The sequence below is a fragment of the Chrysemys picta genome, chromosome 10, assembly GCF_011386835.1.
Source record: "Chrysemys picta bellii isolate R12L10 chromosome 10, ASM1138683v2, whole genome shotgun sequence".
Classification (NCBI taxonomy): Eukaryota; Metazoa; Chordata; order Testudines; family Emydidae; genus Chrysemys; species Chrysemys picta.
This window is the reverse complement of record NC_088800.1, coordinates 47,465,936-47,482,786: the sequence shown is the minus strand read 5'-3', so window position 1 is coordinate 47,482,786 and position 16,851 is coordinate 47,465,936. Positions and strand designations below refer to the sequence as shown.

General features: G+C 49.3%; 1 protein-coding gene across 3 annotated transcripts in view; it reads right to left on the bottom strand.

Moving 5' to 3' along the window:
• LOXL1 (lysyl oxidase like 1) overlaps positions 1 to 16,851 on the bottom strand; it is a 50,912-nt gene that overhangs the window by 14,691 nt on the left and 19,370 nt on the right. The window contains exons 2-6 of one of the 3 annotated variants that reach the window (XM_005290509.5): positions 9,108 to 9,216; positions 6,000 to 6,137; positions 4,662 to 4,818; positions 2,589 to 2,684; positions 1,587 to 1,702 (exon numbers count right to left, since the gene is read on the bottom strand). In XM_005290509.5, coding sequence (XP_005290566.1) covers positions 1,587 to 1,702; positions 2,589 to 2,684; positions 4,662 to 4,818; positions 6,000 to 6,137; positions 9,108 to 9,216 — 616 coding nt within the window. Of the gene's footprint in view, positions 1 to 1,586; positions 1,703 to 2,000; positions 2,111 to 2,588; positions 2,685 to 4,661; positions 4,819 to 5,999; positions 6,138 to 9,107; positions 9,217 to 16,851 lie in introns of those variants that run through there. The other 2 variants (XM_005290511.5, XM_005290510.5) reach the window with 2 other exon arrangements.

Sequence of the window (16,851 nt, the reverse complement as noted above, 5' to 3'; positions counted from 1 at the left end):
ACTGGTGGAAGTTAGAGCAGCCCTGAGGTTGCTCTAACTTGTCCCAGGGTCAAACTGACCTTATCCAGTGGAAAGATAGCATAATTCCCCTACGTGCACCAAGTGCTGCTTTGACTCACTTGGGTAACTAGCACCTTTGGCTGAGGCTCTACATGTGCTTCACAGACAATCCCTTAATCATCATGCCCCTTGTGCAAAGATTCACCACACCTTACAGGTTGAGACCTAAGGAGGTTAAAGGCCTGATTTCTAGAGGTGGCGAAGTCAATGAGAGCGGCTAGTGCTCAGCACCTCTGAAAACCAAGCCATAAGTGACTTGCCCATAGTCACCCAGTGGATCAGTGGCAGAGGTGGGACGAGGCCCCAGAGCTCCGGGTCCCTAGTCATGTGTTTGAACTACCTTAGGCTGTGCAAAGCAGCAGAGTGGGGGGAACAAGCCTGCACAGGCCTGGCATGGGGGAAGCACGTGGTAGGAGTGGAGGAAATGACATAAGAGGCACATGGTGTTTCTTGCTTAAGAATTAACGATGGAGACATCTCATGGGAATGGTGTTGATGAGACCACAGCCTAACATTGAGCAAGGGAGCAAAGCAAGGTATGATTAGTTCTGTGGCAGAGGGCTGCTTGGGGAGCAGATCATTCTGAAGGTGGCAGCTGGATACAGAACTACTCCATTTCAGGTGGCAGCTGTTGCTCCACTAGACCAGGGGGTCTCAAACTGTGGGTTGGGACCCCATTTTAATGGAGTCACCCAGACAGGTGATGGCCCTGGGCCCCACCATGTCTGAAACCCAAGCCCAATCCCCACCCCCCAGGGCTAAGGTTACATGCCCCCCGCCCAGGGTAGAAGTCATTGGGTTTCAGCTTTGCCTCTACCCCCCGATCCGGGGCAACAGGGCTCAGTCAGGCTCAGTCTTTTGTCCCCTCTCCTGGGGCTGTGTAGTAATTTTTGTTGTCAGAAGAGGGTCATGATGCAATAAAGTTTGAGAATTGCTGCACTAGACCCTCAAGTCTAGTTCTGGAAAGACCTGTCTCTCCCCCCCCCATTCAAGTACTATTTCTGCATTTCCCATGCCCCTCCCCAATAGCAACTTCCTGGCAGCTCCATCCTCACATTTCCCTTTTCATCTTTAAGTCCACACCATCAAGAAGTGATGGAGGCAGAAGAAGAAAGAGGTGAGATGCCTGGACACCGCAGCAACGGGCAGGGCCACCCAGAGGATTCAGGGGGCGTGGGGCAAAGCAGGGGAGCTTGTACTCACCAGGCGGCGCTCTGAGTCTGCGGTGGCGGCATTTCAGCAGTGGGGGGCCCTTCAGTCGCTCTGCGTCTTTGGCAGCACTGAGGGGCCCCCTGCCGCCAAAATGGTGCTGGAGACCTGGAGCGACTGAAGGGCCCCCCACTGCTGAAATGCCGCTGAAGACCCGGACCGCCGCCGGGTGAGGAAAGGATTCTCGGCCAGGGCTTGCGGGGCCTGGGGCAAATGATCCCACTTGCCCCCACCTCTGGGCGGCCCTGGCAATGGGCACCATGGAAGAACTCAGGGAGACAGACAAGGAATGGGAAGAGTTTCACAAGTGCTCTTACTGGGCAATTTTGCAGTTTGTAGTGGCAACGTAGCGTCCAGTATAGTGAATATTGCACCTCACAACATTGTTTGTGAAGTCTGACTCCAGCACCATGTACTTGGGGTTCACTTGAACCTGAGAAAACAAGACAAAGACCGCATCAGGAAACAGTTCCTCTGATAATGGAGGTGGAGAGAGAGAGAGAGAGAGCGCAAAAGAGAGCGTGCTTGTAAGTTAGTCAGGGCAAGGACTAGCTACTACTCTGTGGCTGTACAGCACCTAGTGCAACGGGGCCTAGTTCTTGGCAGGTCCCTAGGCTCTACTGTAATGTACATTATCATATGTAGCTAGATTTTTTTGCAATGAAAAATGCACATTTATGGGATGTGGCGGGGTAATTCCTTTTAGGGAAATAAACTGTCATGGGCAGTTCTGCTTTTATACTGTCACATTTTTTAATTTTAGGATTTCTTCTAAAGGTAAAATGCCTCCACTTTCTTCCAAGAAAACAGCTTGTCATCCTGACGCAACCATCTTGCTTCTCTGTAGCAAATGGTAAAAAAAAAAAAAAAAAAAAAAAAGTGTAAACAAAGTCAAATGTAATTGGGCTTAGCTTCCCTTGAACTGAATGGCATTGTGCCTGCTTGTAGCAGGGCTTAATTTGGTCCTAAAAATGTGTTTGAGTATGAGTACACAATGGCTCTCTTTCCATCTGTTCTCAGGGGTGACCAGCTATTGTTTAATTTTCATACCCCTCCCCCACCCCCACTGTTGCAAGCTATGCATTGGCAATTAGCAGTGACTAGCCCTCCATGCAGTTGCTTCTGTCTTCAGAAGAATGTCTGATCAGCCATGTTATTCACATGCTGTGTGGATGGATGTTCACAACCAAGGGGACCGGCAATGGGGCCGTGGACACACACAAACCAAAATCCAGTACCATAGATTTCATGAGTAACTGCCTAGCTCTATTCATGGCAATGGCCCATACAGAGAAGTCCTACATTACAGGGAAACCAACCTTTAGGATGTAATTTCCAGGCTGAATGTCTGTTATGTCAATCCATTGGCAATCGATGTCAGCATTGTAGGTGTCATAGCAACCGGGACTCAAGCCCTGACAGAAGGAAAGAGCAGTGCTCATGCTTCATAAGGCCCAGACAGAACCATCAGTTCATCTAGTCTGACCTGCATAATACAGGTCTTTATAATACTTTGCTTTTTATCTTCAGCATTTCTCATTTTTCCTTTTCTGTTGTTCCCTCTCTTTCTTTATATAGAAATATGTTCAGGAATTACCCACACTGCTCAATTCTGTGCAGGTGGCCTGCCTAGTCTGCGACTTCTGCTAATGCAAAACACATTTTCCTCCCAGGAGCAGTGTTGCAGAGTCCATTCCATGTGAGCAAAGTAATCCAGTTCAGGTTCTTCTCTTTCCCAAGGGCTGCATGCAAAGTCCATTCCGGGTGGACACCATAATCCAGTTCAGGCATTTTGAATGAAAGGGAATGAGCAGTCTGAGGACTCTGTCCATTAAATGTGATGCCAGTGATGGCTATATGAAAATACTGGAGTGGATTCCTGTGCCCATCGGGAATAACTATTTTACCTCATTTCAGGAAAAATTGGTGCATCTGTGTTTTGCTCACCCCAGCACTCAAAGCATCCTCTGTTGGCTAGTGGCTCACCTGCCTCATGCCCCTTCTGGACCCCAGTGCCCTTTACCTCAGGGTTCTGCCCCAGCAGTACCCCCACACTCTGGGTCTCCCCTCCCAGGGGAACCCCCAACCCTCTACACCCACCTTGCCTCAGTGGCTACTGCTAGTCATCATCTAGCCCCCATTCACTGGGACAAACTGCAGTCTGTCATGGCCACTCACCATTAGCAAGGAGGTTAGATCAGCTGCCTCTGCCTAATCCCGGGCTGCACTTCCCAGCCCCAGTACCTGCATAGGCCCTTAACAAGGCCTCAGCCTGGGGAGATGCCAGGCTGGAGCTCCCCAGCACTGCTCTGTTTCAGGTACCTTATTCCCAGGCAGCTAGGTCTTTCTCCCTCCAAGACTCCTCCCTGAGTCCTTATAACAGGGCCAGGTGTGGCCTGATTGGGGCGAGGCCCCAGCTGTGGCTGCTTCCCCAATCAGCCTAGCTTTTTTCCACCAGAGCAGGGTAACTGCCCAGCTACACCTATATAGGTGAGCATCAGAAAGATTCAAGTGTAGAGTGCATATTAGTTCTATATACATATAAAAGCACTACTGAGTGCTCAGCCAAAGATACTGCTGCCTTGGGTGCCTCTCCTTCCCCAGCACTGGGCAAGCCCAGGAAACAGAGGCGCCAGAACTGGGGGAGGGGGGGCCTTGCCAGTCCACTTTGCACCAGGGTGGACTCTGCCCCCTTCTCCTCCTCTCCAACCCCCTAGCCAGGCCAGTGTGGAGGGACCCCGTCTGGGGAGCCTGGGCAGCAGCTGTGGGGGAGACTGGGTCCCTCCACCTGCCAGGGGTGTGAGGCGGTTGAGGGCACCCCGGCCCGTGTTCTCCACCCAGGGCAGATGGAGGGACCCAGGCTCCCCACAGCTGCCCGCCTGGCTCATTTCATAGCCGGGCTATAGCTCTGATGCCCCTTTCCTCCCCTCCCCCCCCCCCCCCCCCCCGGGCTGGAGCCAGGTCTGGGAGAGCGGCGCAGGCAGCTGTGGGGAGCCTGGGTCCCTCTATGTGCCCTGGGCGGGGAGCCCAGGACACAGACAGGGGGCTGCTTTCACTCCCCAGCCCCACTCTGGCTTGGCGGGGGGTGGGGTCACCCCCCCCCTTTGGGGAAGTGCCAGGAAATCAATAGGACATGTCCACCTGAGCCTTCTTGATATTCCAGAGGGAGGTGTAACACCTGCACTGGTATGATGCCATGAGGGAGATTCCTGACCAGGTTTGGACACTCACTAATCCCTTCCCCAGCTCCCAGAGGTGACTGTCCCTGCCCATTCACACAGCTGGGTGTCCTAGGAGACTGGGGCCAGTAGGGGAAGAAAGCCCTGCACTAAATCGCAGTCAGAAGGTGGAGTGGCCCTGGATCTATTGGATACATCTCCCCCTCCTCTCACCTGGGTATGTGAAGTGCAGGCATAGCGCTTCAGGTTCCCAAAGTCGCAGGTGGTATCCTCCAGACAGAAGCTAGCCTTGTGGCCCTCGGCCACCTTCCTCCCCGTGGGCGCATCCAGCAGGTCGTAGTGGCTGAACTCGTCCATGCTGTGGTAGTGCCTGGGGAAAACCCAGGGCAGAGGCATGTACAGGGCCAGCTCCAGGCACCAGCTTCTCAAGCAGGTGCTTGGGGCGGCCGCTCCGGAGAGGGGCGGCACGTCCAGGTATTCGGCGGCAATTCGGCGGACGGTCCCTCACTCCGCCTGGGAGCGAAGGACCTCCCGCCGAATTGCCGCCACAGATCGCGATTGCGATCGCGGCTTTTTTTTGTTTGTTTGTTTGTTTTGTTTTGGCTGCTTGGGGCGGCCAAAACCCTGGAGCCGGCCCTGGGCATGTACCACAGAGCTATTCACAGATGCATGCTGGGTGGGTGCAGGGGCATCAGAGCAGCCCAGGAGTGGGTGGGGGCAGGGAAAGTGGCAGGATCCCAGATCCTCCCCACCCCACATTGGGAAAATGCTGTGGCTCTGAGTGATGGAGTGTGCGGCTTCTTGAAAGCCACCTGCTCCCATAACGCATCAATCACAGCATTAGAAGCCCGACCTTCTCTTTGCCCATGGTGCTCAGTTCAGGGGTCTGTGATGATGTGGCCTGACCCATTGGGTGGGGAGGGATAGCTCAGTGGTTTGAGCATTGGCCTGCTAAACCCAGGGTTGTGAGCTCAGTCCTTGAGGGGGCCACTTGGGGATCTGGGGCAAAATCAGTACTTGGTCCTGCTAGTGAAGGCAGGGGGCTGGACTTGATGACCTTTCAAGGTCCCTTCCAGTTCTAGGAGATGGGATATCTCCATTAATTCTTAATTCTAATTCTTCACCCTGAGCAGCATGGGGCTTATGGATACATGAAGGGGAGCTGGCAGGGAAATGGGGTGGGATAAATAAATTTTGCAGAGAAAGGAAGAAAGAAAAGAGGAGCAGAGGAAAAAAGAAAGAAGAAAAGGGTTGGAGTGAGGGAACAAGAAAAATGGAGAGAGCAAGGTAAGGTGGGTGCAGGAATGGAGGAGGCCAGTCCATTGATCTATAGCCAGGGGTGGCTCTCACCCTCAGCATATTGACGTAGGCCCCAATTCAGCAAAATGCTGAAGCATGTGCTCAAGCTACTTTACTGAGCCAGAGCCTGGGTGGCTCCCCATGGCTGGATACCAGCCTCTGCCCACCAAAGGAAGGTCCCAGTGGCAAGGCCCTGTCACCCAGAGATGGACTAGTAAGGTGCTGAAGAGTGCCAAGTTCTCCTCAACTTACTGGTGGCAGCTGTGCCACTCCCAGTTGTGGCGGGGGCGGTTGGGCAGGAAGTCTGCTGTGCCCTGGTTCTTCACCCGCTGCGGGAACCTCAGCAGCACCCGGATGTCATAGTCGGTGGCCTCGGGGGTGTAGGCAGTGCTGAAGGGGTTAAAAGGAAGGAAATGGGGGAGATGGGTGAAAGTCACTTCACCCTGAAAGCAGCTGGGGACAGCTCAGCACTGGAGGGGCTGAGGGATGGGGCTGGGTGAGCTTCTACTTGGAGCGGAGGGAATTTTTTTCAGTGAATAGATTTTTTTGCTGAAAAATGCATTTTTTTTTGGCTCAGAAACTGTTCCTGAATTTGGGTTAAAGCTGATGTATCCCTTTTGGATTTGATTTTAAGTCAAAACTTTTCGTTTCAGCTTTTCAGTTTGAAGCAGCATTTTCTTTTCCAATGTGGCTAGTTACAAAAAACAAATGGGTGGTAGTGGTGAAAACACATGAAGATGGCTGAATCAGAACAAAAAACTTGAAAGCAGATTAATTTCAAAACTAATGCAACATTCCAAAATTAGATTGTCCAAGTTTTCAATTTAATGAAATATTTTGAAAAAACATGGTTTTCGTTCGAATTGAACCGGCCTTTTCTTCAGCCAAACTGAAAAATCCATTATTTGCTCCATTCAGCTTGTTATAACCTGCCCCTGGGGGTGGGAGGTGGGGGTGAAATGCTTAGTCCTATTTCCAGGCAATTTGGGCTTATTCTAACATTTATTCAGTTGATGAGAACTTTTCTATTGATTTCAATAGCTGTTGCAGCAGACCAGATTTTCAAAGGAGCTCAGGGTCAGATTCCCAGATGCTCATCTCCCAAGTTCAGCATTAGATTTTGCCAATGGACTCCACTCCCAGTAGTAGTGTGACCATATTTCCCAAAGGGAAAATGGGACACCACACAGGGCTGGCCTGAGGCGCCCGCCTCCCTCCCCGCTCCCCGCCGCCTCCGTGTGGCGCTGGGGCGGGCATTGCTGCTTGCTTGAGCCCTGCCTTCCCCCCAATCAGGGCTGTTGAGCTGCTTGCTTGAGCCCTGCTTGCCCCCCCCCGATAGGTTCCTCTGCACCCCACTTTTCTGACAAAACTGGGCATTTGTCCTGTTTGCTCTTGCCAACTGATCAAGTCAGCAAAAGCAAATGGGACAAATGCCCACTTTTGCCAAAAAAGTCGGGATGGCCGGGACAGGGCTTAAAAAAGGGACGGTCCCGACCAAAATGGGATATGGTCACCATATAGTTAGGCTCCCAAATAAGGGCCAAATTTTCACCAGGGCTCATCCCTCAATGACTCCCGGTGTGACGCTGATGGGCAGATTGTCAAAAGAGCTCAGCGCACAATATGCACCTAGTGCTCTGGGTTCTGGTGAAAATCTGGTCCCTTATTTTGGTGTCTAGAGCGCTGAGTTCTTCTGAGTATTCTGGCTGTAGCAAGTGGCTCTTTGAAGCTTTGCTCAGCAGTATGAGAGCTAGAGCAGATTTGAAAAATAACAGCAAATAAATCTGTATTAAGATTCTCCTTAGCGGAAAAAAGATTTTTTTTTTTTAAAAAAGGACAGAGCCTCCACACCTTGCAAAGTCGTCCCCCCCAAACTCTCAGCACTCACATTTCCCCCTTTTATTACCATCATGGCATACCCTGTTAAAGAAGATCAGAAGCTGCTCCACATTGGCCAGGAGATCTCACTTCTTCTACCAGGAAAAGGCTCTGCTACCCCATTGGAGGAAAAGGGTTATACAGAGTGTGACAAGGCTGAGGCATCAATTGCTAAATTGTTGGGTTTAAGTGGTGCTAAATTTGCTGTCCCCCATCGTAGAGTCCAGCTGAGAACAGCTGCCCAGCTCCGAGTGGGCTCCTCACACAAAGTTCATTTTGAGCACAGGAACTGATTGCAATTCTATGTGTGCTCTCAACTTTACAGTGCGGAGAAGCTGAGATGAGTCATTGCAAGGGGAACAAAAATACATCAAGTAAAATAATCCAGTCCCTCATTAAGATCACTACGAGCCACATCTGCTAATACTGTGCATTCCAAGGCACATCTGCTTAATTAAGGCCAGATTCTGATACCCTTACTTCTGTCAAACAACACCTTACTACACTGTTGTTAATGGCACTATGTGCAGAGTAATATACTACCCAATGTGTGCAGCAATATCAGAATCTGGTCCTTACTAAGCAAAGACAATGTTTCATTATATTTAGCACAGCACTGCCTTAAGCAGCTACAGAAATGCCAAGTAAATTCCAGAGACTATTATTGCTGTTGGCATCTATCTATCTGTCTAATTTAATAGAACATAATCACCAATATATTCAGTGTATGAACCAGAAAGAACAGTTACACTAATCTTCAAATTCCACTGTATCCACAGTGAATGAGGGTAGATTTTCATAAGCACAAATTATTTTTTCTAATAAAAAAAAGTTTTCATTGAAATATTTTGACCCTTCTCGGAAATCTGGACATGTGCCGAAAAGGGCTGTACAATAGTAAAACAACAATCCTCAGATTCATTCTCTCCTAGACTTCCTGTTTAGTGCCTTTGCTGGCCACATGTTTGCACATCTCTGAATTCACAGCTGGCACCGGAAGCGGAAATGTTATTGCAATATCTCTATCCTGTTCAACCAGAACCAAGCAGTTCTTGGGACTACCCACATGATCTATGGGCCCCAAAAGCTTTCCAAATTCAACCAGATTTTTGGCTAGCCCATCATTAATATCAAGGTAGCGACAACAGTATCACGAACTCCAAACATTCAAAAATCATGAGTTGGTCATTCAAAAATCACGAGATCATTCAAAATCATTCAAAAATCATTGTCTTAAAAATCATGAGATTGAAAAAAATTGGATTCTTTTTCTTTGTCTTCAGGTTTCTGGGCCTTTAAGTTTCATGTTTTAAGCTTTTCTCTTCAACCACGAGGGCTAGAAACTTCTTTTATAAAGGAAAGTTCAGATTCTCCCCTAATCTCCTGACTCCAGGAGCTGGGGATTCAGAGAGAACCCCAAATAGCACAAAACTCATGATATAATCACAAGAGTTGGCAATATGGGATCACCCATCTCCTTACCTGGCGAGGCACTTTTCCTCAGCAGCACAGCGAAGAGAATAGAGGTGAGCTCTCTGGATGTAGGTGGAGGCCTGGACATAGTTTGGATCAGGTACTAAGTCAGGGAGGCCTGTAAAAGATGGAGACGCAGCCTGAGAAAAACCTGAAAATATACCAGCCACTTAAAGACTAACGGGAGCTGCTCGCTGTGTGCATCTGACACAGCAGTATTCTCAGACTTGGAGGCAGCTGCTCCTAACCTTGTTGGGAAGGCTTGCCTTGGTGACTGCCATGTTTTTTTAATTTCAGCTAGAGATGGAAAATCCTCCTTGCTTCCCCCCTCCAACCCCCGTTTCATTGGCAAATCAAACTCTTACATTTCCAAAGGCTGGCTACTCCATCCAGCCTCCTGGAACTGATTAAATGAAAGATTCCATTGGCTGGGTTACCCATCAGATTTGCCATGGATTGTGGCTTCTTTTCCCTTCCAAACCAGCAGAGATAGCAATTACTTTAGTACCAACCTGGCTGGGGATACAGCACCTGAAATGAGTTCTTCCTATTTAATGATTTATTTTTAAGTGAATTTAGTGGGCATGAAAGGTGTTAAATTAACAATCTTGGTAACATGCCAGGGAATCCACAGACAAGTGATAGCACAGAAATCAGTAAAGGAAGCTTTTGATCTCTTCACTCCTTTTGGCGAGACCACACCACCTCTCCGGGTGATTTACTAGGAATCTGAAAAGGAAAAGAGCAGGACCGGCGCAACCCATTAGACTCATAGACTCATAGACTTTAAGGTCAGAAGGGACCATTATGATCATCTAGTCTGATCTCCCGCATGATGCAGGCCACAAAAACTAACCCACCCACTCCTGGAATAATTCTCTCCCTTGTCTCAGCTGTTGATGTCCCCAAATCATGATTTAAAGACTTCAAGTCGCAGAGAATCCTCCAGCAAGCGACCCCTGCCCCATGCTGCGGAGGAAGGCGAAAAACCTCCAGGGCCTCTGCCAATCTACCCTGGAGGAAAATTCCTTCCCAACCCCAAATATGGCGATCAGCTGAACCCCGAGCATGCGAGCATGATTCTCCAGCCAGACCCTCCGGAAAAAAGTTCTCTGTAGTAACTTTTAATATCCCATCATTGACCATTGTTACTAATTACCAGCGATGGCACGTTATTGACCTATTGACTAAAATCACGTTATCCCATCAAACCATCCCCTCCATAAACTTATCAAGCTTAATCTTAAAGCCAGAGAGGTCTTTTGCCCCCACTGTTTCCCTCGGAAGACTGTTCCAGAACTTCACCCCTCTGATGGTTAGAAACCTTCGTCTAATTTCAAGCCTAAACTTCCTGACGGCCAGTTTATATCCATTTGTTCTCGTGTCCACATTAGTACTGAGCTGAAATAATTCCTCTCCCTCCCTGGTATTTATCCCTCTGATATATTTAAAGAGCGCAATCATATCCCCCCTCAGCCTTCTTTTGGTTAAGGTAAACAAACCGAGCTCCTCGAGTCTCCTTTCATACGACAGGTTTTCCATTTCTCGGATCATCCTAGTGGCCCTTCTCTGTGCCCATTCCAGTTTGTATTCATCCTTTTTAAACATGGGAGACCAGGGCGCTAACATTTGGGGGGCAGCGACCGCAGCGGCTGGATCTTTGGCCGTGCTGGTCGTCGTCGGTATTTTGGGGGAGGGACCTTCCGCCGCCTAGGGCGGCAAAAAAGCTGGCAGCGCTCCTGGAAAAGAGGCTGCCAAGATGCTGTGCATTCTAGTTCTGGGTGCTGTGATGGTTACAAATGGTACTGACAGGGCTTTTCCAGGGAACTAATGCCCTCTGCATTAGACAAATCTGATTGCTTAAATTCTCTCTTGATGTTCCACTGAACTCAGAATGTGTCATACTCAGAAAGGGGAGGGCATAATCTTGGCCCCAGTGAAGTCAATGGGAGTTTTGTGTTTGGCCTCAATGGGGTCAAGATTTCACCCCGAATGTTCATCCTTTCCTCTGAATTCATTGACTGGTGCTTGGTCCTGTTTTAATGTTGTTCCACTTCAGCATTGCTTGCATCTTAAATACATGTGGTATTTTCATTTTTATAAAAAAATCCAAGTTACTTCCAGATATCTCCATTTCTGTGTTACTGCAGCATTTCCAGTGTGCGATGGTGCAGGGCGGGAAGGAGATCTACTGCTTTTTCATGTTTATTTTGTGTGTCAAAATGAAAAGCACAGCATTTTGAGGGAGGACAGGGATATGCGATGGTTAGAGCTGGGGAACTGAGTGTCTAGGCTATTACCTTCTATTCCCAGCTCTACTACTGTGTGCTGTTAGCCAGATCTCTTAGCCTGTCTATGCCAAGTTTCCCCATCTCTAAATGGGAGAAACAGAATGGCTCTGTCTCTTTGGAATATTGTGAGGCTTAAATACCGACTGGTTGTAAAGTACTTTGAGATCCTTTGATGAAATGTGCTATCGAAGGCAAACATTTTTATTATTCACTTATGTGGAAATGTTTGATTGATAGATAGATAGATAGATAGATAGATAGATAGAGTTCACTTAGGGCCCAATCCAACTCATGTTAAAGTCATTGGAAAAAAAACCTATCATTGGGGATTGGATTGAATTATTATTCAGTGGGTTAGATTGAGCCCTAAACTCCCGAAGTCCTGTCCCAGCAAGCACAGGGATCCACAGAAAGGTGTGTGTGTGAGGGGGGGCAGGATTCTCTGGGGACAGACAGTCTCTCCTTTGGTTATTCCCAAGGTCTGGTCAGGAATGTGGCAGGGATATCACCAGGACATTACAAACACAAGTTTCAGGAATTCTGACCAGGCAAAGGATCTGGGGATGGGCTTGTGGTGAAATACACTTGGACTATATACAAAAGTTGGCAGCAGAATGCTAACGTAACTTACATTGATCAAACCTTATAGTATAGACATAGTCTGTGAAACCAACAAGCTGGATACTAGTGAGCGGAGAATGATCATTACAACACTACAAAAGGGCTGTTGCTGCCTTGCTGGAGTATGGGACACCGTAACTCTGGTTGAGATATAACAGGAGAGAGATTAATATTTGGCAAAAGTACAGAAGGTGGCAAATAGGGAGCTAATCTAGTTATAAGAAGAGGTGAAGGGCCAAGATTTACCTTCCTTTGCACTGAAAGGGATGTATGATGCAGATGTTTCCACAGCTAAACAGGAAAGAGAAGGTGGTGCCATAGGTGCTGACTCTGTGGGTGTTGCAGGGCTGGAGCACCCACGAAAAAAAATTAGTGGATACTTAGCACCCACCGGCAGCTAGCTCCTCCCCCTTCCCCTCCCACCCAGTGCCTCCTGCCCGCTAAAGATCAGCTTTTCCATGGCATGCGGGAGGTGGTGGGCAGAGGGGGAGGAGCAGTGATGGGAAGAGGCAGGGCAGCGGTCGGGCGGGGGTGGGGGGAAGGGGTGGAGTGGAGGTGGGACTTGGGGTGGAGCGGGGATTGAGCACCTCCAGGGAAAGGAAGAAGCCGGAGCCTGTGGGTGGTGCCATCAAAAGGTCAATTGCAGAAATCAGAGCTGCAAAGTCTGTAGGTGGCCAGCCGATGCAGGCTTCTCCTGCATTTTTAAGTACATCAGAAGCAGGAAGCCAGCTAAATAACCAGTGGGGCCACTGGACGATTGAGATGCTAATGGAGCATTCAAGGACGATAAGGTCATTGTGGAGAAACTAAATGAATTCGTTGCATTGGTCTTCACGGCTGAGAATGCGAGGGAGATTCCCAAACCTGAGCCATTCTTTTTAGGTGACAAATCTGAGGAACTGTTCCATATTGAGGTGTCATTAGAGGAGATTTTGGAACAAATTGATAAATTAAACAGTAATAAGTCACCAGGACCAGATGACATTCACCCAAGAGTTCTGAAGGAACTCATGTGAAATTGCAGAACTTCTAACTGTGGTATGCAACCTTTAAATCATTTAAATCACCTTCTGTACCAAATGACTGGAGGATAGATAATGTGACACCAAAGAATAGTAAAGAACAGAATTGTCAGCCACATAGATGAACATAATTTTGGGGGAAAAGTCAACATGGTTTTTGTAAAGGGAAATCATGCCTCATCAATCACTAGAATTATTTGAGGGGCTCAACAAGCATATGGACAAGGGGGATCCAGTGGATATAGTGTACTTAGATTTTCAGAAAGTCTTTGACAAGGTCCCTCACCAAAGGCTCTTAAGCAAAGTAAGCTGTCATGAGCAGGGCCGGCTCTAACTTTTTTGCCGCCCCAAGCAAAAAAAAAAGAGTGCCGCCCACCATAGCGCCGCCATAACACACCCCCACAGCACTGCGCCGCCACCCCCCCTCGCAGAGCGCTGCACTGCTGAACCCCCCCAGCCCCCCGCAGAGCGCCGCCAAACCCCCTCCAGCCCACTGCAGAGCGCCGCACCGCAAACCCCTCCCAGCCCCCCGCGGAGCGCTGCCGAGCCCCCCCCAGCCCCCTGCAGAGCGCCGCGCCGCTGAACCTCCCCAGCCCTCCGTGGACCGCCGCGCCGCTGAACACACCAGCCCCCGCGGAGCGCCGCCGAACCCCCCTGCTGAACCCCCCCAGCCCCCCGTGGAGCGCTGCTGAACACACCCCCCACCCCACTGCGGAGCGCCGCGCCGCCAAACCCTCCCACCACCACACACATCTCCCGCTGAGCGCCGCTAAACGCCCCCACTGTCGAGCCATGCTGCTGAACACACCCTCCCCGGGGAGCGCCCCGCCGCGCCACCCCCCCTCCCGGAGCGCCGCTGCCGAATCCCACCCCAGCTGCCAAAACAAAAACAACCCACCCCAACCCCAGCGCCGTCCGAGTGAACCCCCCCACAAAAAAACAAAAAACCATGAGCGCCCCCCGCCACCCCAAGATTGGCCGCCCCTTACCAGGTGCCGCCCCAAGCACATGCTTGGTCGGCTGGTGCCTGGAGCCAGCCCTGGTCATGAGATAAGAGGGAAGGTCCTCTCATGTATCAGTAACTGGTTAAAAGATAGGAAACAAAGGATAGGAATAAATAGTCAGTTTTCAGAATGGAGAGAGGTAAATACTAGTGTCTGCCAGGGGTCTGTACTGGGACTAGTACTATTCAACATATTCATAAATGATCTGGAAAAAGGGGTAAACATTGAAGTGGCAAAATTTGCAGATGATACAAAATTTCTTAGGTTATGTCCAAAGCAGACTGCAAAGAGTTACAAAAGGATCTCACAAAACTAGGTGACTGGGCAACAAAATGACAGATGAAATTCAATGTTGATAAGTGCAAAGTAATTCACACTGGAAAACATAATCCCAACTATACATATAAAATGATGGGGTCTAAATTAGCTGTTACCATTCAAGAAAGAGATCTTGGAGTCATTGTGGATAGTTCTCTGAAAACCTCCGCTCAACATGCAGTGGCAGTCAAAAAAGCTAACAGAATGTTGGGAATCATTAAGAAAAGGATAGATAATAAGACAGAAAGTATCATATTGCCTCTATATAAATCCATGATGTGCCCACATTTTGAACACTGCATGCAGATGTGGTCATTCCATCTCAAAAAGGATATATTGGAATTGGAAAAGATTCAAAAAAAGGCAACAAAAATGATTGGGGTATGGAACAACTTCCATGTGAGGAGAGATTAATAAGACTGGGACTTTTCAGCTTGGAAAAGAGACGACTAAGGGGGAATATGACAGAGGTCTATCAAATCATGACTGGTATGGAGAAAGTAAATAAGGAAGTGGTATTTACTTCTTCTCATAACACAAGAACTAGGGGTCACCAAATGAAATTAATAGGCAGCAGGTTTAAAACAAACAAAAGGAAGTATTTCTTCACACAATGCACAGTCAACATGTGGAACTCTTTGCCAGAGGATGTTGTGAAGGCCAAGACTATAACAGGGTTCAAAAAAGAACTAGATAAATTCATGGAGGGTAGGTCCATCAATGACTAATAGCCAGGATGGGCAGGGATGGTATCCCTAGCCTGTTTGCCAGAAGCTGGGAATGGGTGACAAGGAATGGATCACTTGATGATTACCTACTCTATTCATTCCCTCTGGGACACCTGGCATTGGCCACTGTCGGAAGACAGGATACTGAGCTAGATGGACCTTTGGTCTGACATGATATGGCTGTTCTTATGTTCCTCTAACATAGTCTCCAGTGCTTTGTGCAGCCCCATTTGTACAGTCCAAGGGCTGGGGCTCCCACTCCTTCCCTTGGGATGTTACATCCCAGCCAAAGATTCTAAAGCAAGGGGATGCCGCTGAAGGGGAGAAAGGCTCCTTTGGGAGAATTGCTTTTACAGAGGGGGCAATTATCCCAGGGAATGGACTTCAACGAGGAGCACAACCAGGGAAAATGCTCAGAAGATAGTGGGAGAGACATCGAGAGCAGGGCCAAGTTCAGACCATGGGGCGCCCTAGACAAAACCCACATGGTGCCCCTGTGGCCCTATCCTTGAGTCACGACCCTCCTCCCACTCCTTTGGGAGGCTGCAGGAATCAGAATTAAGATGAAAGGGGCAATCCACACCTCTTGAAACTATGGTTTTGGACTGCCTGTAGACTCAGGCAGGCATCGGTTACACCCAGTTCACCTTGTCAAGCTTTCTTTGCGTCCATGAGGGCCAAACACAATGTTTGTGTTAGCTGAGGCTCTGCTCTCAGGTTGTGACTCCAGGAGCCAGGATGCTAGGCACGGGCGATAGTGCCCTGAGCCAGGCATCAAAACACGTTGCACATTGCACACATCTGGCAGCTAGTGAGGCAAGTGTACAGAGCAGGAATGGGATGCCTGGGCTGCTTTCCATCCTGGATTGTTGTTATTTTGTCTCCTGGCCCTTCATGCTCCTCCAGCACATTCCCATCAGACTCTCCTGTTTCCAGGCTCCAAAGCAAGGCAAAGTAAGTACTCAGCGCCAGCCTCCCTGACGTTGCCAAGGGATGTCTTCCCATCTCGCTTTAGAAGAGTAGATTAGCTTGCAGTGGCTTAGCATCAGCTTATCCTCGTTCTTGTGCCGTATCCCCAGACCAGCCTCACGCCCCAGGAAGGAGGCCCCTGCTGGAAGATGAAGCCTCATAGCAGAAGCAGAGGGAGGCAAGATGTTGGCAATGGCCGGGAGAGGGCTGGGTTAGGAGATAGGGCTGGGCGGAAGCCAAGTCATTACAGAGCTCAGCTGGAAGTAGAGCCTCAGTCTTCAGAGTCCCTGAAGGGCAGTGGCAAGAAAGTGACGTGATCCCATTACTATGAATGGGGGAGTGAGTTTGGCCTGATGGTTGGAACTGGGGGGAGCTGGGACTCTTCCATTTGCACCTCTGCCCTCAGTCCCAGTGTGACAATGACTGGGGAAATTGCTTCACCTTGCTGTGCTGCAGTTCCGCTAACCTCCCTCATGGGGACTCATGAGGCTGGACAAGTTTGCACTTATAAAAGGCTTTTAGAACTGCCGCAGAGTGACTATGGTCTAGAGGGCTAGACTTCAGGGGATCTGGGTGCTATTCCTCAGCTCTGCCATTGACTCCCTGTGGGATCTTGGGCAAGTCTCTGCTATGTGCTGTGCCTCAGTTTCCCTCTCTGAGGAATGGGGATAATGCTGCACACCCATGTTTGCGAACCACCATCACCTCTATGGGTGACATGCTCCAGCTGTTATTTAAATACCTGGATACACTGTGCGGTACAAGTTGAAAGATTACCACATAGCCCCAGCATCAGCGCT